Raw genomic sequence first — 24,265 nt, 5'->3', positions numbered from 1 at the left:
CTGATGGTAGAGCTCCTATGCTGCATGTTTCCGCCTGAGACAGATATCTCGTTCTAACCATACTTTTTATCCTCAGTTCACTGGCTTTCCATGGCCTATGCCCACCCATCACCACTCCACTGCAGTAATCATGTACCTTCCCATTCCTGTACCACCTCCAGTGAAATGTCCTCGACAGATCCAACCACAAGAGGGTCTAAGGTCGTCAGATGGAAGACATAAAGGCACAAAGGACACACTGTTCTGGGTTACTGAATGGTATATATATATATATATATATATATATATATATATATATATATATATATATATATATATATATATATGACGTAAAGACATGACGTTACACCGCTATGATCAATAATAAAGATCTCGAAGAGCTATATCCCCCTAGTTATTGACCAGACTCACGTCTTGTAAGTGCATAATGCACTGTCTGACCCCTGCAAGTTGTTAGACATAATGGCCTGTGACTGTAGCGTAGCTGCAAGATCGTGAGACCCATCATTGTACGCGTAACCCACCCCTCCGTCAGTTGACGGGAGGCGTCGCCAGCACCGCGGACGATAGGGAACCTCGTAAACACCGCGAGAAAGTGAAAGCTTAAAAGTGGCAAGTGAGTGGTAATTATATCCCCCATGTCGCTGTGCCCACACTGCTCTTTGTCATAGCCACAGTAGCAGTTCACGCTGGCCAAGTCAGCATTTTCAATCATTTTAAGAATACAAGATCGATTATGTTGACAGAGAAAGCGGGAAAGAAAAAAAAGCCCAAAAGGGTCAGTTAAAAATAAACGTTAACATTTCAAAAGAGCGCTTCATCATGTGTTTTTGAACGCGTATCATTACTGATGCTTTCCAGCCATAAATATGATGCTAAATGTGTGTGAAAGTATAGCGGCGACTCTGCCGTCCGCGGACAATTGAGTACGTTGCGTCAAGCCTGGGGAGGGAGGGTGGGAGTGAGGCAGGCGGGTGGGCGGTTGCTGTTGCCTCACATACGGAAATGTGGTGCGCGGAACACCGCTAAAAACTGAGGGGGGGGGAGGCGTCTTCACGTGAACAGCCGTCTCTGTCAATATTACCAAACGATCATATGGCGCATCGCGCGGCCAGCCTAGCGATCCCGCCTGGCTAGACCATACCCTAGCCCAGGAGGAGCATATCACCTCCCACGGAGGGTGACATCTTCAATCCTGAGATAATGTATCTTCGATCAAGTTCTGTATGCCTTCGCACACCCCGCCATGCTTGGTATGGTGAATGATACGTAGCTGTCGGCGTACAATAACGGACGTCTACAGATAACATTGTAGGCTCCCGTTTTCTTTTGAGCTGAGCCAGCACGGGCAACTGAATGCCCTAATCAAGGCCACCTCATTAACACTTATATATACATATCTATCTATCTATCTATCTATCTATCTATATATATATATATATATATATATATATATATATATATATATATATATATATATATATATTTTTTTTTTTTTTTTTTTTTTTTTTTTTTTTTTTATACTTTGTCGCTGTCTCCCGCGTTTGCGAGGTAGCGCAAGGAAACAGACGAAAGAAATGGCCCAACCCCCCCCCCCCCCCATACACATGCACATACACACGTCCACACACGCAAACACACACACCTACACAGCCCTCCATGGCTCACCCCAGACGCCCCACACGCCCTGCTTCAATCCACTGACAGCACGTCAACCCCTGTATACCATGATATTATACTTAACCGACGTCTCCCGCGTTAGCGAGGTAGCGCAAGGAAACAGACGAGGAATGGCCCAACCCACCCACATACACATGTTTATACGTGAACGCCCACACACGCACATATAAATACATATACATCTCAACGTTTGTATACATATACAAAGACACATATATACATATACCCACATGTATATCCTAGTCTAAGTCGGGCATCCAATTTATGGAGCACCCTCTAGGGGAAGAAGAACAGCTGGGTGGACTGTGGACCGACTGTGCCACGACCAGGATTCGGACCTATGCCGACACGACCCCTGGACGGCCTGTGAACGAGGAAAACTAACCAACATACCACGAAGGTTCATCTTGTCTATCTCATCCATAATGATATACGATACTGTTTATATGAGTGGGTCTAGGATGTGTCTTGCCACCGCCCAACACCCGAGAAACGAACCGAACCCACCCACCACCCACCCATCCAACCACAAGCGGCAGCACTCACATAACACCCACTCCAGCCACATGCTGCTGCTGCTGCTGCTGCCCGCCTCACCAGATGTTGCCCGACAAACACCACTATGAGTCACAGGCGTCATCCACCTCGTACAACGTTTCACAACTCTCTCCAAATCATCTCACAACTTTCACCGTCTAACTTTCGACACATCGACAACGGAACTTAAAGATGGCATTATTTCAACTCGAATCGCTGACGTTGGATGAGAATCTACATCGACTAGTGGGAGGAAACGAGAATACATCTTTTAATAAGAGAAAGTGACCTCAGCGTTCAAATCAGTGTCTGTAACGACCTCAGCGTTCAAATCAGTGTCTGTAATGACCTCAGCGTTCAAATCAGTGTCTGTAATGACCTCAGCGTTCAAATCAGTGTCTGTGTAATGACGGTCTCTGATCACAATATGAGCCTCTCGTCTCCCTGCGGCACGAAACCGAACTACATGTTGAACATCATTTGCCACACAGCTTGGATCGCCCCGCTTAGCCCAAACCAGCCTAGCTTCACTATGTCAGTTGGTGATTCCCTGGCATCTGTTGTCGTCTTGGTGTCTGGCATAATAATAATACAAAACTAAATCATTTTCCCCTTTTCCATGGTAGGCAAATTAATGGCCTCTAACCTCTCGCTGTGACTTATATAAGGAGTTATGTTTGCTCCTTGCGGACTCTTCTCTGTTAGATCCTTTTGCGCATTTTTATGCGCAATGACCAAATTTGAGAAAATTCTACTTTAGGTCTAATATACTTAATATTTCCTGACGCACGTACTAAGAATACCCGAAAGCCTTGCTTCTATATCATCTTATATGGTACATTGTCAACGCCTTCTCTCAGTACAGGAACGCGCAAAACCACCAAACCATCTCATGTATAAAAACGTAAATTTACTGAACAATATATAATCAAACACATACATTTCTACCTAATTTACGTAATGATATCGATGATTATTTTCTCTATTTACGAGGTTTACATTTACATCAAACCAAACTTTATGCACAATTATAATACAACGCTCAGAACAATAATGCACGTTCTTTCTTCTTTCAGATCGGCCGGGGAACAAAGTGTGAGTATCAAAGAAAACGAACGTTTTCTTCCTGACTTGGATGGGGGACGTGTGCAGATTGATGAGTTCTCCTGCCCCCAGACCGTTTTTTAGTAGGTGGGAAGAATAGGATTTATATGGGGATTTAGTTAAATTTCGGGGTAAGTGGGAAGAATAGGATTTCTAAGTAGATCTAGTTTATATTTCGGGTAAGAAAATCAGTATGTTAGTGGTTAAGGTTCTGCTTGAAAACAAAACTAGTCTTAAATATTTCTATAGATCCCGTTCTGGGAAAATCTAGATTCTCGTGGGATAGTATGTATGCAGAAAAGCTGCTTGGAGCACAGGAGAACCACAGGGATGATACACGATACCTGTTATAACTTGCCTTTACAATTAATATCATGAAAATACTGCATTCAATTTGATATACCAAGTTGTCCTTGATTTTGACTGTGTGGATGAAGAGAACACAAAAGAAAAATCAGACGTAAGACACAACCCAGAGATGAAACATACTCGAGAGAGCTACGCAGAGTTAATCAGGTTCTGTGATAGTGTACATAGAAAAAGTAAGTCCCATAACCAGCGTACACACGAATTATATGGATGAGTCTTTGAGATTTATCGTGTTGGAGTCAGAACGCGGGTACCACTGGATGAAAGATAAAAAAAAAAATCCATCTGTTTCTCGTAAGTATTTCTCACACACGTTCCTTAAAGCAAACACCTGATCCACGCATCCTCTACCACTCCTGAAACCACACTGTTTCCTCCCCAATCTGATGCTCTGTGTATGCCTTCATCCTCTTAATCACAACTACACCATACAACTTACTAGGAACACTCATCAAACTTATGACTCTGTCGTTTGAACACTCACGTTTATCACCCTTGCCTTTATTACAATTCATTCCTTCAATCCTCAGGCACCTCATCATGATCATGACATATACTGAAAATCCTTACCAACAAATCAACAACACAGTCACCTTCTTTCTTAAGAAATTCAGCTGCAATACCATCAACTCCAGCCGTCTTGCCACATTTCATCTTACGTCAGGCTTTCACCACGTCTTCTCTCTTCACCACACCACTCTCCCTGACTCTCTCGCATATCGCCCAGACACAAACATCCTACACCTGCCACCCTGTCATCCGGCACATTCAGCAGTCCTTCGAATACTCACTCTATATCCTCCTCACGTCATCAATACCTGTTACCACTTCCCCTTTTGCTCCCTTCACCGATGTTCCCAATGGTTCTCTTGTTTTTCGTACATCATTAACCTCCTTCCAAAACATAATCTTGTTCTCCCTTAAGGGTAATGATGCTCGCTCACCCTAACACTTATGTGCCCTCTTTATCAATCCCTTCAATTTCCTCTTTACTTCCTACCGCTTTCTCTCATACATCTCCTAATCATTTGCACTCCTTCCCTATAAGTACTGCCCAAAAGCCTCTCTTTTCTCTTTCACTAGTACCAGCACCACTTGATAAGTGAGGCAATAAGTGCTTGATATTGTAGACATGTCTTCCAAGAGATTATACTACAATAAACTTGAATGACACTGGCGTTTACAGATACAGACATGTACGTTTCGCATATACCACCTAAAGCAAACCTCCACTTTTATCATAAATTATTATTATTATTATTATTATTATTATTATTATTATTATTATTATTATTATTATTATTATTATTATTATTATTATTATTATTATTATTATTATTATTATTATTATTATTATTATTATTATTATTATTATTATTATTATTATTATTATTATTATTATTATTATTATTATTATTATTATTATTATTATTATTATTATTATTATTATTATTATTATTATTATTATTATTATTATTATTATTATTATTATTATTATTATTATTATTATTATTATTATTATTATTATTATTATTATTATTATTATTATTATTATTATTATTATTATTATTATTATTATTATTATTATTATTATTATTATTATTATTATTATTATTATTATTATTATTATTATTATTATTATTATTATTATTATTATTATTATTATTATTATTATTATTATTATTATTATTATTATTATTATTATTATTATTATTATTATTATTATTATTATTATTATTATTATTATTATTATTATTATTATTATTATTATTATTATTATTATTATTATTATTATTATTATTATTATTATTATTATTATTATTATTATTATTATTATTATTATTATTATTATTATTATTATTATTATTATTATTATTATTATTATTATTATTATTATTATTATTATTATTATTATTATTATTATTATTATTATTATTATTATTATTATTATTATTATTATTATTATTATTATTATTATTATTATTATTATTATTATTATTATTATTATTATTATTATTATTATTATTATTATTATTATTATTATTATTATTATTATTATTATTATTATTATTATTATTATTATTATTATTATTATTATTATTATTATTATTATTATTATTATTATTATTATTATTATTATTATTATTATTATTATTATTATTATTATTATTATTATTATTATTATTATTATTATTATTATTATTATTATTATTATTATTATTATTATTATTATTATTATTATTATTATTATTATTATTATTATTATTATTATTATTATTATTATTATTATTATTATTATTATTATTATTATTATTATTATTATTATTATTATTATTATTATTATTATTATTATTATTATTATTATTATTATTATTATTATTATTATTATTATTATTATTATTATTATTATTATTATTATTATTATTATTATTATTATTATTATTATTATTATTATTATTATTATTATTATTATTATTATTATTATTATTATTATTATTATTATTATTATTATTATTATTATTATTATTATTATTATTATTATTATTATTATTATTATTATTATTATTATTATTATTATTATTATTATTATTATTATTATTATTATTATTATTATTATTATTATTATTATTATTATTATTATTATTATTATTATTATTATTATTATTATTATTATTATTATTATTATTATTATTATTATTATTATTATTATTATTATTATTATTATTATTATTATTATTATTATTATTATTATTATTATTATTATTATTATTATTATTATTATTATTATTATTATTATTATTATTATTATTATTATTATTATTATTATTATTATTATTATTATTATTATTATTATTATTATTATTATTATTATTATTATTATTATTATTATTATTATTATTATTATTATTATTATTATTATTATTATTATTATTATTATTATTATTATTATTATTATTATTATTATTATTATTATTATTATTATTATTATTATTATTATTATTATTATTATTATTATTATTATTATTATTATTATTATTATTATTATTATTATTATTATTATTATTATTATTATTATTATTATTATTATTATTATTATTATTATTATTATTATTATTATTATTATTATTATTATTATTATTATTATTATTATTATTATTATTATTATTATTATTATTATTATTATTATTATTATTATTATTATTATTATTATTATTATTATTATTATTATTATTATTATTATTATTATTATTATTATTATTATTATTATTATTATTATTATTATTATTATTATTATTATTATTATTATTATTATTATTATTATTATTATTATTATTATTATTATTATTATTATTATTATTATTATTATTATTATTATTATTATTATTATTATTATTATTATTATTATTATTATTATTATTATTATTATTATTATTATTATTATTATTATTATTATTATTATTATTATTATTATTATTATTATTATTATTATTATTATTATTATTATTATTATTATTATTATTATTATTATTATTATTATTATTATTATTATTATTATTATTATTATTATTATTATTATTATTATTATTATTATTATTATTATTATTATTATTATTATTATTATTATTATTATTATTATTATTATTATTATTATTATTATTATTATTATTATTATTATTATTATTATTATTATTATTATTATTATTATTATTATTATTATTATTATTATTATTATTATTATTATTATTATTATTATTATTATTATTATTATTATTATTATTATTATTATTATTATTATTATTATTATTATTATTATTATTATTATTATTATTATTATTATTATTATTATTATTATTATTATTATTATTATTATTATTATTATTATTATTATTATTATTATTATTATTATTATTATTATTATTATTATTATTATTATTATTATTATTATTATTATTATTATTATTATTATTATTATTATTATTATTATTATTATTATTATTATTATTATTATTATTATTATTATTATTATTATTATTATTATTATTATTATTATTATTATTATTATTATTATTATTATTATTATTATTATTATTATTATTATTATTATTATTATTATTATTATTATTATTATTATTATTATTATTATTATTATTATTATTATTATTATTATTATTATTATTATTATTATTATTATTATTATTATTATTATTATTATTATTATTATTATTATTATTATTATTATTATTATTATTATTATTATTATTATTATTATTATTATTATTATTATTATTATTATTATTATTATTATTATTATTATTATTATTATTATTATTATTATTATTATTATTATTATTATTATTATTATTATTATTATTATTATTATTATTATTATTATTATTATTATTATTATTATTATTATTATTATTATTATTATTATTATTATTATTATTATTATTATTATTATTATTATTATTATTATTATTATTATTATTATTATTATTATTATTATTATTATTATTATTATTATTATTATTATTATTATTATTATTATTATTATTATTATTATTATTATTATTATTATTATTATTATTATTATTATTATTATTATTATTATTATTATTATTATTATTATTATTATTATTATTATTATTATTATTATTATTATTATTATTATTATTATTATTATTATTATTATTATTATTATTATTATTATTATTATTATTATTATTATTATTATTATTATTATTATTATTATTATTATTATTATTATTATTATTATTATTATTATTATTATTATTATTATTATTATTATTATTATTATTATTATTATTATTATTATTATTATTATTATGATTATTATTATTATTATTATTATTATTACTACTCCTACTACTACTCCTACTATCATTATCGATTTTGTCATTAATCTTCATCATAATGATAGTGCTAATGATATTAGCATTCTTAACAGCACTGTCTTCGAGTTGAACCGGAGTTTTGCGAAAAGTAAAACTAACGGAAATGTGCAGTAGTATAAGTTTCCCTTCCATAAAATCCAACACAGTTTCTTTTATTCCTATTGATATTAGACTGGCATTTATGTCCACTTTCTACATAAAATAAATCCTAGTCTGATGTTTTAAATCTCTATCATTTATGAATTCGTCTTACCATCCAGTCTCAACATGTCAACACGCGAGTGTTGGCAATGATCGAGTAACTGGCAACTCGGTACAACAAAACAGCGAACCATTACAGAGTTCAGTTCCGCCGATTCGAGGACGCACATCAACAGTTCCGGATATACTTTGTCGTCTGCTCTGGGTCACTGGTTTACAATTTGTCGTCTGCTCTGGGTCACTGGTTCACAATTTGTCGTCTGCTGTGAGTCACTGGTTTACAATTTGTCGTCTGCTCTGGGTCATTGGTTTACATTTTGTCGTCTGCTCTGAGTCACTGGTTTACAATTTGTCGTCTGCTCTGAGTCACTGGTTTACAATTTGTCGTCTGCTCTGGGTCATTGGTTTATATTTTGTCGTCTGCTGTGGGTCATTGGTTTACATTTTGTCGTCTGCTGTGGGTCATTGGTTTCCAATTTTGTCGACTGCTCTGGGTCACTGGTTTAGTATTTAGGTCCTGGGAAATCCAACGGGCAGGTTAATTTTGTTCAGTGACCAACCTCAAGCCAAGACTCATTCAATGGCGGAATACATTTCACCAAAAACTTTACGGTTGTCAAAGTGATTCACGAAGCTCAGGGACATTACGAGGAGTTCCGACTCCCTAACCTACTCAGGCATGGGCAACAAGGCCCTAGTACTGCCCCTTGCGGCCTTGGAACCTCCCGCAGGAAGAAAATCATAGAGAAAGGCCGCCGTTAGGAAGCGATCGAGCCTCGTGAACCTGACAACATCATCATCATTGTAAACAACTGGTTTAGCTTCTGTTTACATCAAACCTGTACAGCTGAACCATTTACGTTCTTGTTAGATTTTATATATAAAAAAAATCTTAATCCCTGACGAAAAAGATCTCATGTATATAAAGAATATATTCTTATAAAGCGAGATGAAATAGCTGTATTAAATACAGCGCAGTGACAATAGGATCAGTCGACATTACTGACAAGACCAGGTGGTATATTATTCAACCAGATGCATTATCTCTGCTCATTACTTCATCCAAGCCTGCATAGAGAGGATTAAAACCACGATTATCTAGCATTAGTCATGAAAAACTACTGATACGTGATGACAGTTCACAAATTACAATTCAGAGCAGCCGTGGGAGCACATACCAATAGCAAAACTGATCATTCGCAAACTCTAACATTTTGTTTCGAACGCACTTCCATGGCTCTCGTAGTATTCTACTCTCGGATCAAATTACACCGAAATGAATCCTATCTCAGCCTAGTACACAGAGTGAAACAACACGAGGCGGTTTTAAAGTTACGTTTGGTGTGGCTGCAGCAGAAACGGCCGTACGAGAATGTAAACAATAACGCCTAAGATGGCAGCACCTCCTTCAGTACAGTTGACGGTGGTGTCCTAGCATTTATTGTATGTGTTTAGGGTGAAGGAGATTCTGGGGTTGTTACTGTCAAGTCTTGAAGACTCGTACAAGCGTACCAGTTTTCTCGAAACCTCAGAATCACCTCTTTCCTGAACATGCCATTGCCTCGTCTTCAGACTATTTGAAACCTAACCTCATCTGAACCATGACCTGACCTTGCTACAGGGACGTGGCGATACTGGACGTGCACCAGCTGACTCCGCTGGAGACCTTCAGCAACGGCTTCCCCAAGGAGTTCGCACACAACCTGCCGACACAGGAGTTCATGGGAGACTTCGCAAGTATGGCTTTTGTTTGAATCTTATGGCTCGAACTTGTGCTTCAGTACCTGTTCACGTGTTTCGAACCATTTTTTTTTTTTTCGATTGGTGACGAATGCATTTGATTTCCTATGTTTAAGACTGGATAAGATTTTGATTAAGGTTGAGGACTTGTGACAGCGTGTCTGCTTTCGTGTTCCATCCCTCAATAGACGTTCAGGAATCACTAGTCCTGTACGTTGCGGGGTTGGTAAAGAAGATTCAGGTGCTTCACAATAAACGAGGAAGTGCAACACGCCACCTCTGTTTATTACTAACTCTCTACATTACTTATTACGAGTCACTTTATCTATCATCAATTTCCTTTGTTTTCTTTAGACTTTCCTCTGAGAACAAAGATTCTGTATTAATCCTGGATGCGAGATGGATTTGATAATAGGGTTCGCTGTAAGAATCCATCAAAACCGAATGGACGGTTTTCGAAAAAGAATTAACTTTGTAATGGAAAATGTCTTTACATATTCATCCCAAAATGGGAAAAAGTCAAACTCTAAGCCATTTATAAGATGTACTGAAACATGCAGAGTAGAAGACGCCTCAAAAGAGAAGTTAAACCATCTCCTAAGCTGGTTCATGAGCTCTGTCAACACAGCCAAACAACACACGTCTCGCACCCTTGTCAATACAAGATCTTTGGTATCAACTGAACTCACTTCACTTATATGGTATTAACTGCAGAAAATATTCCATTCCTATACGTACATATCGTCTTTTCTCTATACTTATATGTTATTAACTAGAAAATATTCCTCTCCTATACGTGTATATCCTCTTTTTACTATACTTATATGTTATTAACTAGAAAATATTCCTCTACTATACGTGTATATCCTCTTTTTACTATACTTATATGTTATTAACTAGAAAATATTCCTCTCCTATACGTGTATAATACTTTTTTCCTTTTTTTTTTCACTTGGTCAAGCCCTTGTGTAAACTGAAATGTACAAATGTACAGACATACATAGGTCATAGCAAAGCCACAATGACCTTCCCCTTCACCGTATAGAAAACATATGTACACGGTGCCTTACCGCGTACTTACTGATGACATCATCTGCGCAGCACTGCAACTCCACTATGATGACCCATTCCCAAGTATCCTGACTTCACTCCTACTAATCTGACATCACGCTTTTGACTTCGCTCATCATTATGACAACGTTCTTCGCCAGCTTGTGTCCGAATCCCTCCATTGCTTCCCCTCGCCTTTCTTGCTTATTGATCATATACGCCCTTCCTGTCCTGTACAAATTCTGTTTCTGATTAACCTTCTCAGTGAAAGTGATTGATTCAACCTGTAAACAACATGGTTAACTAACCAACCGCGTGTACTACATGCAATGAATAGGACCTACGTGTATAAACAAGGTCACATTTATCTACGAGTGTGTATGTGGATAACCTTACCTTCCTATATCTGCACGTGGTTACCTTCACCTTATCTACCAGTCTACACGTGGTTAACGTTATCTACCTGTCTACACGTGGATAACCTTATCTACCTGTCTACACGTAGTTAACCTTATCTATGTCTGCACGTGGTTAACGTAATCTACCTCTCTACACGTGGATAACCTTATCTACCTGTCTACACGTAGTTAACCTTATCTATGTCTGCACGTGGTTAACGTTATCTACCTGTCTACACGTGGATAAACTTATCTACCTGTCTACACGTAGTTAACCTTATCTATGTCTGCACGTGGTTAACGTTATCTACCTGTCTACACGTGGATAACCTTACCTACCTGTCTACACCTGGTTAACCCTGCTACACACGAGATCAGCTGACCATACAATCATCGTGTTTTTTAAAACACATGGTTAACGTCACCTTTATGTGTGGTGAATCTTATCTAAACTGGGTTAATGTTACTCTGACGCCTTTATAGTTAACCTTTCTTGTACACATGGTTAACCTACCCACATGTAGTTTACCACCGCTACATATGTATCTAACCCAGAGCTACCATGTTCTGGGCCTCTTTTGTGCATAAAACTAACCCAACATTTACGTTAACTTTGCTTTTAACTTGGTTAAACTTGAAATTAACATGTTAAACCCCTAGCTGTCATGTTCTATTCCTCACTTTTGCATAAAACTAACCCCACATTTTACGTTAACTTTGCTTTAAACTTGGTCAACTTTGCAATTAACATGTTATACCTATCTGTGCATGAGGGTAGCATCACGTGGACATGTGGTAACCCCAACCTGATGCTAATGAATGACGTCACCTATGCATACGGGTCACTCCTGTGTATCTGGTTAACCTCACCTGTACGCATGGTTCGCCTTAAAACTTCACGTGGTTAACTTAACGTGTATGCATGGTTAACTTAACATGCATACATGGTTCATTCTATAGGCCCACGTCTTTAACCTTAACTTTATATAAAGTTAACTTTTCCTGGTCACCTGGTTTACCTCGCATGTACGATCAGCTTTACATGGATACCTGGTTAATCTCACTTGTACACATACATGGTCAGCCTTATTCGTACACTCGGTTAACTTTACCTGTAAATATAGTTAGCTTTACCTGGACACATGGTTAACCTTACCTATATGCAGGATTAGCCATGCCTGTACACTTGGTTAAACTCACGCTCTACCTGGACACGTAGTTAACCTGATATATGAAAGTGCTCATCATTATCTATATCCGAGAACAACTTAAACTGTCCTTGTAGTCAATGTAAGTTTAGATAGTGCCTACGTGGTTAACTATGCAGCTAGGTGGAGAGATTCTTCATGCGGTTAGCTGTGAGGCTAATAAGTGGCTATCCACGTGGTTAGCTGCAAGAACACTTTAAGAGGCTAAATTACGACATTGTCCACAGGGTTAGCTGTAAGGTCAGGTTAAGGCACTACCCGCAGGGTTAGCTGTAAGGCCAGGGTAAGGCACTGTCTACGGGGTTAGCTGTAAGACCAGGGTAAGACACCATCCGCGGGGTTAGCTGTAAGGCCAGGGTAAGGCACTGTCTACGGGGTTAGCTGTAAGACCAGGGTAAGACACCATCCGCGGGGTTAGCTGTAAGGCCAGGGTAAGGCACTGTCTACGGGGTTAGCTGTAAGACCAGGGTAAAACAGTGGTCCACGGGGTTAGCTGTAAGGGCAGGTTAAGACACTGTCCACGAGGTTAGCTGTATCACAGGGTGGACAATAATAGTTTATATCAAAAACAATGTCTGTATTCATTATGAGTTCACCAGAGCATATATAACCTAGGGTTGGGTCAGACACAAGGTGAAGACGAGGCAGTTAGGTCTGTACTTCCTAAACAGCATGTAAGCATACTTATAAGAATGACACACACAAGTTTAAATGCATAAACATATACAAGATCACGTATATACTACAGACATGAAAATATAATCAAAAACATACAAATGCACTAAGGTCCATACAGCCACATATAATCAAAATACAGCACTGAGTACAGTCACCAGGCTTCATATCCCAGATACAGTACAACACTATACACTGTCAGCAGGATATATATATATACCAAGATATATACCAGAGAAGCTGACCCTTTTCTTCTCTGTCCCTCCGTCGACGCTCTGCAGGGAGACACAAACGACAAGCTGGCATCTCGTCTGCCATCGACGGTATACTGAGCGCTCCATATGGGGGGTTGCCGGTCACCTCCCACCTCCAAGCCCTCCTCCTTCGCAACACCAACGTCCGTCCTGCAAGACAGTCTGCGGCCTCCAACCGCCCAGCTCCACCCTTATCATCCCCCTCCTCGCCGCCCTCTCCCCAGACCTTCTCCCAGTCCTCTCCCCAGACCTTCTCCCAGCCGTCTCCTCAGACCTTCTCCCAGTCCTCTCCCCAGACCCTCTCCCAACCGTCTCCTCAGACCTTCTCCCCGTCCTCTCCCCAGACCCTCTCCCAACCGTCTCCTCAGACCTTCTCCCCGTCCAATGGAGATTCTCCTCAGAGATTCCAGCCTCAAGTCGTCCGGCCTCAGAGGCAAACGCCTCGTTTTTCCCCGGCTCCTCCACCTCCGTCTCCTCCTCGTCGTCCTCCTCCTTCTCCTCGTCGCCCTCCTACCCCTCCCAGACCTTCGACCTTCAGAGTGATTCACGAGAGACCTGCCCCCTCCCCACCGAGGTCGAGCCCCTCCGCTCGTGAGAGTCCAACTCCGTCCCAGACACCCTTCTCATCCTCATCTTTCACAGGGCACCAGATCAGTTCGACGTTCTCAGACTTCGGCTCCTTCTTTGAATCCTCAAGACTACCGAGAGAAAGGCGCGACGTGACCGAAGAGCAGGACGCGTCGGCTCAGCTCTCCCAGACCATAAACTCTCCTTACGAAGGTTCGGTACCGAACTCCATCACTATTCTCTTTAACCGCATCAGTCGGATTCCTAAGAATCCCCAGACAGCTGTCGAACCCGCCACTGCCAAGGCCGCCGAACAGCCAAGCACACGACCCAAAATCGACACTCCGTCTACGTCGCACCCTTTCGAAATTCCGTTCGTCATCCCCAATTTTTTCGAGCAGATAGGAATCAGGCGCCGCAGAGACCTCGGCGCAGCTCCGGGCATCAGTGATGCACTCGACGACATTCTGAGGTCCCCTTACGAAGGGGGTGTTCCGGCTTCTCTCGACGTCTTGTTTAGAATAATGACCGATTTGTACGCAAGATCCAGCCTTCCCCAAGACCTCAGCGCCTCCTGCAACCCCAGCCCTCCCTACAACCTCAACCCTTTCAACAAACTCAGCCCTTCCTACAACCTCAGCCCTTCCTACAACCCCAGCCCTTCCAACAATCCCAGCCCTCCCCACATCTCAGACCAAACCTCCCGTTTTCATCCGTGGGTTCTGACAACCCCTCACAAGCCGCAGTTCGCCTTTTCCCCGCTTCGAGTTCACACTTCGAGGGCCACGATATATCTCTCTCAGATCAGACAGAATTTAAAAACTTTCACGGCCGTAACAAACGAGATGTGAGCGCCCAGCAGGCCACGGCTCCGACAGACCTCCACACGTCTGCTTCCCGATACAGAATCAAGCACTTCAAACCCAGCAGACCCAGACCTTTTCGTCCATCCCACCAGAAAGGGCACGGGTCTCGTCCCTTTAAAAGAGGACGGCAATCACAGAACGCAAACTTTGGAGAACCAACTATTGAGTTCGAGTTCGGAGGACAAGACCCTTCTTACGTGAAGCCAGAATTAGAATCTCTTACAGAGTATACGAACAGTGACACACTCACAGGACCTAACTTCCCTTCTCCCTTCGAAACTGAACCTTCAAATTTCTTGTCAAACTTCGAGAGTTCCGTCCTCGACGACAAGAGCCTTGAACCCACCGTCGTTCGTAAAGTTCCTCGCCCTGCTCGCCTTCCTCCTAAGCGTTTCCCTCCAAATCTTGTCTTCCCTCCTTCCCAGAATTCCCCTCGGCCTCAGCAGTTGGCTCCAGGTCTCTTACCAGGTCCCTCACCCCCAGCCCACATCCTGCCCCCGACCTCCTCCGTCCGTGCCCCTAGACATATCCTGATGGAGAACCGACGTCTACCAATGGCTACACGACAGCAGGATATTCCTATTGTCCGCAGGAGACTCCATATTGCCCAGCGGCGAATGTCTGGGGAACCCGTCTCCTCCGGTAAGCTAATCTCTTGACACCGACTGTGAGCGACGCCACGAAACACAACCGAATCTCGACGAACAGACCGACAGATACGTAAGCACTTGATGTGCGAATACAACTGAAGAAAAAAAGGGGACAAAACATTGACTCAAAAAAAAAAAAACTTGCCGAAGGACTAACGAGTGACTTGAAGGGGGAGCTCCTCCTTGACCTCACACTTCATGACGGCCAGTGTATACCTGGCTTGACGACTCGATTGGACTTGGACAGTCATAACTGAACTCCTACGACTCTGCACACATACTGGCGACCATTAAACCTGATAGATTATAAATTCCTTAAGTCTCTTCAAAACCCTTAGGTTATAACTGGCGTGACCTTTGATCTCACTCAACCTTAAAACCCAAAGATCACGTTATCATATACTCAGGAGGAGTGTAACACAATCTGTAAACTTCACTTGTATGCTGCATGTTCCCCTGGCCAGCAGTGGCGGGTGCTACAGTGATAACAGTAACCTGATCCATGAGTTCAGACCATCATAGTGTAACATGTTGAGTACCTGCCACTGTGACCAACACGTTCCTAATGTTCCTTCCCGTGTTCTAACCTACCACTTCAATTTACAGTGAACCTCATACTTACTATGGTCATCTTGCAAGGAAGACAAGGATGATTTACGTCATTCCAATGAAGTCAGTGATGTAAAAAAAAAAAACATTAGAAATGACGTTGCAGTGAACTGTAAGTCACTCATGAGGCCTTGCTGGGGCATTGGTAAAGCATTCAGTCACACTCTCTCTAGAGCGACGATGACCATAGTAAATGATTCCGAGTGTTCATGTAGTGGTAGTTTCCCCCTTCTCCCCTGATGTGATCCACACCACACCACCCTACGGCCCTGCCTCAATTCAAGGACTCCCCTGTGTTGTGTAACGCCCTGCTCCTCTGTTCCAGACGCCCAGGAGGCTAGGGAGGACAGTCCAGGATTCATCGCTGGACGACCCGACAGCTTTCCCAGGTTCTCCTCCGTCGGTGGCTTCGGCCCAATGGGCGACTTAGAGAAAGGCAACAGTAAGTCGAGCTCCGCTGTGTCTCTTGGTGCGGCCATATCTCTGTGATGGCTCTGGTGACCTGATGTGTTTAGGGGTGGAGGAATTGGCTCCTTCCAGGCTATATTCTTATATATCTTTCATACTATTCGCCATTTCCCGCATTAGCGAGGTAGCGTTAAGAACAGAGGACTGGGCCTTTGAGGGAATATCCTCACCCGGCCCCCTTCTCTGTTCCTTCTTTTTAAAAATTAAGAAAAAAAATGAGAGGGGAGGATTTCCAGCCCCCCGCTCCCTTCCCTTTTAGTCGCCTTCTACGACACGCAGGGAATACGTGGGAAGTATTCTTTCTCCCCTACCCTCAGGGAAACATATATATATATATATATATATATATATATATATATATATATATATATATATATATATATATATATAGCGAGTCCAAATATCAATACATGCATGTGAGGTCGACCTGAACATAGTCGATCATCAACCTTTTAGAATCTGTAGCCTGAAAGTTTCTGACGAAGCTGCACAGAATAGTGTAAGGAATGGTTTCCTCTTCTTCTTTTGACTTGATATTCGGTTTGATGGTGACGCATGTACAGGCGAGCTCCCACCTCCAGGACTGTCGAGTCGACTTTATATAATTCTCAGGAACGTCGTCTTTTACTGGAGGTAAAAATCTTAGAAATTCACACTGGCGAAGACCATTGCTGATGGTCCCCTCTTGCCTTTATTTTGCATCGCTGGTAAGAAAGCTCGCTAGAGTTATGACTTGTCCCCTTTGGATGAAATCAGAAGAGGAAAAACATGTTCAGGAACTGGCCATACAGAGATAACGAATACTTCCAAATACTTAAGTTGTTAAAAATTCACAGGAAAAAATATCAAAAATTTCAGAATTTCAAGTTCGGAGAAAGTTGGCAGCTGGAAATAACCGTATGCAACATCTAACAACATTTCCCATTTTCCAGTTGCCGGTAACTTCATGGAGGAGTTCAAGATCCCGGTGGTGCGCATCCCAGGGATCAGGGAGAAGCAGCCGCAGTTCACGCCGCTCCAGTTCCTTAACCAGGTTAGTGTGGTGCGGGAGGACAGCGACCAGCCGGAGTCCCAGCCTCCGCCCGCAACTACCTCCTTCAAGCCTTCTCCCCACCCTCAACTGGGCACGAGGAGGACGGCTTTAAATTAGTCTTCCCTCATAGTGCCGCCTCACGTCCTGACCCAGACCCAGTCCCTCCAACACCATCACTACAGCCATCCACCACCAACGACATCATCCCTATCACCGCCGACCACAGACCTAACCGTCCTCCTTCGACTCCCGGGGGAAGGGCCAAGAAACCTACAAAAAACCCCTTCGGGCGCCTCCTTAACCCCATCCGAGACCTGGTGCGGCCGTCCAGACAACGTACCCCTTCCCTGAGACAGGTACTGTCTGGTGCTGTGTTATCTCCCTCGCACGAAAATCTCGCTGTCCCCTTTGACGAGCCACAGCAGGACTCCACAACACTTCGTATTCACCCCGTCTGTCGTTTACTTGACCTTCATACTCTGTCTGCATCATTATATTAAGCCACTCCTTTTTGGGCTGTCACTGAACAGGCAAGGTCTAATGTTCTCTGGTAAATTTAGTTTTTCTTTTCCTGTCTTCTTGGGCGACGAGTAAAGTCCTCTTTTGGGTTATCGAAGGTAATTTCTCTTAGATCATCACCTCGCGTATCTAATTCGTTTCCTATGCATGTACAAGATTGATTAATAGTCTTCAGTTAACGCGCATGCTAATATCCATCTTTAGAAGTTGGTCCTTCTCTTGCATTAAGTAGCGAAAGTGTTTCTAGTTGCACCGTATGAGCCACCAGGTGGGAGCGAGAGCACCAGCGTCTTATTCATCACCTTAACGAAGTTCATGGTAACTGTAGACAACGACCAACGCCCCGGACACTCGATGGGCCAAAACAACACTGGGGTCTTACCTCTGTCTCAGCCCAACAGGCAAACAAGCAGGCAAACAGGCATCTGGCAAACGTCATGTCCTCTGCACTTCACCGTGTGTTATGTCCCCCACATCCGCATCCTCCACGCCATCTTTCAGACTTTCAGGCAGTCGTAAACCCCCTGCCAAGTACCGTCTCCATCCTCCTCTCACACACGCACATACAACGCACCCCTTCACTTCCTTCCTGCCATCTGGGTTTGGGTAACATCCCTCCCTCTGCTCCTACCAGACCAAGGCCCCGACTAGCCACAGCAGCGGTGTGGTGTACCTTTATCATCCAACAGCACAAACTAATGATATTTTTGTCTCTATCAGGATCCTCTATCATGGAACCAGACTGCAGACTTTAATCAATATTAATTTGCCGTATTTTCCAGTCAGTCTGGTCCCTATCATAGTTTAGTGAACCACTTAGCTATACTAATATAACAATTCTTTCTATTCGTCTGAGATTAAACAAAGACACACGTATATAATATCACTTTTTTTCTTACATCAGCTTAGTGTTTTTCAACATATAGCACAACCACGGATATAAGTCAAGTGAACTTCGACCAAAACGAAAAAATCTACTGAAACTCGTAAAACCAGAGTTCTCACACATCTGAAGCAATAACTTCCGTTGGGGAAATCATGAGCAGACAGAGTGTCTAACAACACAAGGTCCCTTTAAGATTAACGTGAGTGCAGCAAACACCTTCCTACCGAGCTTAGCCTGCGCAGTTCCTTATCCCTCCGAGCTAAGATAGCCAACAGGAGTAACTCGACCTTCGAGCTAGCCTAGCCAATCTAACATAGCCCGTGCACTAGCCTAGCTTGCATTTATGAACTTTCCACCTAAGCTTACGGTACAATTTTTAACCTTCGAGCGAACACTGTCAGCGGTAACTTAACGTTTGGGCAAGCCTAGTGTGCATATACCTTAACTTTCGAGCTTGTCTATATACTGCTTACTTAACCTTCAAGTTGCGTGGACTGAATAACTTAACCTTCTAGACTGCATAACTAAAACCTTCGAGCTGGCCTAAAGTGAATAACTAAAACCTTCGAACTAGCTAGGACAGCATAACTAAAACCTTCGAGCTGGCCAAGACTGCTTAACTAAAACCATCGAACTGGCCTAAACTACATAACTAAAAACCTTCGAACTAGCTAGAACAACATAACTAAAACCTTTGAGATGGCCTAGACTGCATAACTAAAACCTTCGAACTGGCCTAAAGTGAATAACTAAAACCTTCGAACTGGCCTAGACTACGTAACTAAAACCTTCGAACTAGCTAGGACAGCATAACTAAAACCTTCGAGCTGGCCAAGACTGCATAACTAAAACCATCGAACTGGCCTAGACTACATAACTGAAAACCTTCGAACTAGCTAGGACAGCATAACTAAAACCTTTGAGATGGCCTAGACTGCATACCTAAAACCTTCGAACTTGCTAGGACTGCAGAACTAAAAACCTTCGAGCTAGCTAGGACTGCATAACTAGTCCCTATCACACCAGTAACCAGCTCCTAAAGCATCACTAACTAGTATCCATGAAATCACTGTAATATGTAGCTCCCATGACATCACTAACTAGTTCTTATGATATAACTAGCTAGATCTCATGAGATCCTCAACTAGTACTCATCACATCACTAATAAGATCCCATGACGTTACTAACTAGTCAGCACTCATAGTATTACCACCTCGTTCCTATGGCATCACTAGTTAGTTACCAGTATCACTAGCTAGTTTCCATATCAGCACTAAACAGTGCCCATAACATTACTAAAAACAGCCTATGACATCATTAACAAGTACCTGTGACATCACTAATGTAGTTCCCGTGACACAACGAATCCTAATGACATCACCAACTAGTACCTATACCCATGACGTCACCAACTAGTACCTGTACCCATGACGTCACCAACTAGTACCTGTATCCATGACATCACCAACCAGTACCTGCACCCATGACGTAACAAACTAGTACCTGTACCCATTACGTCACAAACAGCTGATTCCCCAGCCTTAGTCAAGGGTCTACCTGCAATCAACCAGTACTCATGACGTCAATACTTGTTTCGTATGACATCATCGCATCCATTACGTCACTAACTAGAGCATATGCCATTACCATGTTTCCCATGACGTTCCCAATTACCTATATGACATCAGCAACTAGTACTTATGACCTCACTACCTAATGACATCATTAACTAGTTCCCATGACATCACCGACGAGTACATATGCCATAACTAACTTGTACCTACGACATCATCATGAACTACTTTCAATGACATCACACTCTAGTTCGCTTGGCTACGAACTAGTCCCCACGACGTCACCAGCAAGTGCACCGGACATCCCTATTAATTACCCATGACGTCGAATCCCCCATGACATCTTCAGCTAGTACCCATGGGAGCACAATGGGTAGTTACTGTGATATATCGTTAACTTCTACTCATGATCCCACGGCGTACATTACTACTTTTCATGGCCACTAGATTGCTACTTCTCATGGCCACTAGATTGCTACTTCTCATGGCCACTAGATGACTACTACTCATGGCCACTAGATATCACCCATGACATAGCCATCTACTTCTGACGTCACCAATACTCATGACATTACTACCTAATTCCCATGACACTGGTAAGCAGTACCTATGACATCACTTAAGTACCAAATGATATATCTAACTTGTTCTCATGACATCACTTAAGTACCAAATGACGTATCTAACGAGTTCTCATGACATCACTAAAGTACCAAATGACGTATCTTACTTGTTCTCATGACATCACTAAAGTACCAAATGACATATCTAACTAGTTCTCATGACATTACTAACTAGTATCGATGCATTTAGCTCCAAGGACATCACTAATCAGTACCCATGACATCACTAACTATTACTTGCGTCATCAGTAACTAGTACCAATGATATCATCGACAAGTACGCATGACATCACTAACTAGTCTCTGTGACGTTACTAACCAGCACCTGTGACACCAGTGACTAGTTTCCATGACATCAGTAACGAGTGCCAATGACATCACCAACTAGTTCCTATGACGTCACTAACACGGACGTATGATATTACCAATTAGTACACATGACATCACTAACTTTGTGACCTGACCTCACCAACATGTAACCCATGACGTCATTAACTTTGTGCCCTAGTCTTCACCAACACGTAACCCCATGACATCACCCATCATGACATCATTAACTTTGTGCCCTAGTCTTCACCAACACGTAACCCCATGACATCATCCATCATGACATCACTAACTACTTCGTGTGACATGAGGCTACGATATAGAAGTGACTGAACCTATGTTGACATGAAGCTACGATTAGAAGTGACTGAACCTATGTTGACATGAGGCTTTGATTAGAAGTGACTGAACCTAAGTTGACGCGAGGCTACGATGAGAAGTGACTGAACCTCAGTCACCCAGACATTTTGACCGGAGTTAAGGATACCACAGCTTAAGTTAAAGTCCTCGATGCGTCCCTCAAGACTGAACACTTGTCGCCAGCCTCTCGTCGTCTTCAATACTCGTGCACTCTGGTTGGAGAACTTTGTACCAGGAGTTCGTGGTATGTGAATCCTTATAGGGGGGTATAAGGGCTTTGGAACTCCCTGACGCGGTATGGGGTCCTTCATAGGTATATACTCCCTCCCACGACGGTTCAGACTATGGACTGTACATTAACACCTTGAATACGACAAGTAGACCCCCATGAGCACGACGACTCAACCCCATGAGTACGACGGACTCAACCCTTCGAGCACGACTTGGTACCTGAAGTGCGACGACTTCACACCTGCAACATCTCGGGGGGTACGAAGGCTTAGCTCAATGAGTGGCACCAAGCAACCCCTTCAGTACGGGCTCATGGATGCAGCAGAAGAGGTCACAGGATCATCAAGGGAGGGCAGGTCACGGGGTAATAAACGGTACGGAAGATCACTGGGGTCATCAACGTAAGGGCAGGTCACGGGGCCATCAAGATAGGGCAGGTCGTATGGGTCATCAAGGTAGGATAAATCATGAGGTTACAGGTACAGGTGACAGAGATCCTCAGTCCAAACAGAAATCACCTTGCGTATGAGTGTGACCCGATTCTTAAGGGTCACGACCCTCTTCATCTACCGTAGGTCCATCACCCCCCTTGAACTCTCCTGATTTCATGACCACTCTTAGTGTGATGCTTGCCTCTTGACAATCTGTGTAGGATGACACCACACACCTCTCAAGTCACCCCCCAGCACTCTGGTTGTGGCAGACTTAGGGAATGGAGGCAGAAGAGGAAGGTACACTACTCACAACCCATGACACTCCATCATCCAGTCCCATCTCTTGGTAGATAACCATGACCTCTCCTGCTCCAATAGCGTTACTAACGTCCCCTCCGAACTCATGACCTCATGAACAAAAGCATGTTTAACGTCACCTGAATCTAACTTTTACGTTACATAAGTCTTAGATATTTATAGTTCCTTAATATGCATGACATACGTATACCTTTGATGATTTTGAGCATCTCTATCAAGAGTGGCGTTTGATATATATATATATATATATATATATATATATATATATATATATATATATATATATATATATATATATATATATATAATATCAAAATACTAATAACTATAATAATTGACCGACTCACGATCATTACTGTCTGACACACTCATGGCATTAAGGATTTTTTTTTTTTGCAATTTTCTCCTAATGTGTCCTTATGTTTCCCGAGCGCCACTCCCGACTGACTAGGTTCCCTCCCGACTGTAGCGCATGCCCGGTTCCACCTTGCCCGGGGCGCCTGACTGACTTGTTCTTTTGTTTGGTCTTTACAGCCGTTCCCATAGACGCTACCACCACATCACCCCTCTTGACAACAGGTAGGTGAACAACGGGGCCCGCTGGCTGCTGCTCTTACCTTCTCCAGTATTTTCCCCTTCTTATCTCCGTGAGAAATGACGACCCTTG

The 24,265-nt window shown here is 38.0% G+C and overlaps 1 protein-coding gene across 1 annotated transcript in view; it reads left to right on the top strand.

Annotated features, from left to right (window-relative positions):
- LOC139746126 (uncharacterized) overlaps window positions 1-24,265 on the top strand; it is a 69,524-nt gene that overhangs the window by 38,629 nt on the left and 6,630 nt on the right. Inside the window, 6 exon segments of the mRNA XM_071657019.1 lie at window positions 3,294-3,312; window positions 10,429-10,544; window positions 14,160-14,912; window positions 17,150-17,266; window positions 18,225-18,392; window positions 18,395-18,681. Of these exon segments, the coding sequence (XP_071513120.1) occupies window positions 3,294-3,312; window positions 10,429-10,544; window positions 14,160-14,912; window positions 17,150-17,266; window positions 18,225-18,392; window positions 18,395-18,681 (1,460 nt within the window).

The sequence above is a fragment of the Panulirus ornatus genome, chromosome 1 (genome assembly GCF_036320965.1).
Source record: "Panulirus ornatus isolate Po-2019 chromosome 1, ASM3632096v1, whole genome shotgun sequence".
In the NCBI taxonomy this organism is placed as follows: Eukaryota; Metazoa; Arthropoda; class Malacostraca; order Decapoda; family Palinuridae; genus Panulirus; species Panulirus ornatus.
The sequence above is the reverse complement of the archived record's forward strand: the minus strand, read 5'-3'. Positions and strand labels throughout refer to the sequence as shown.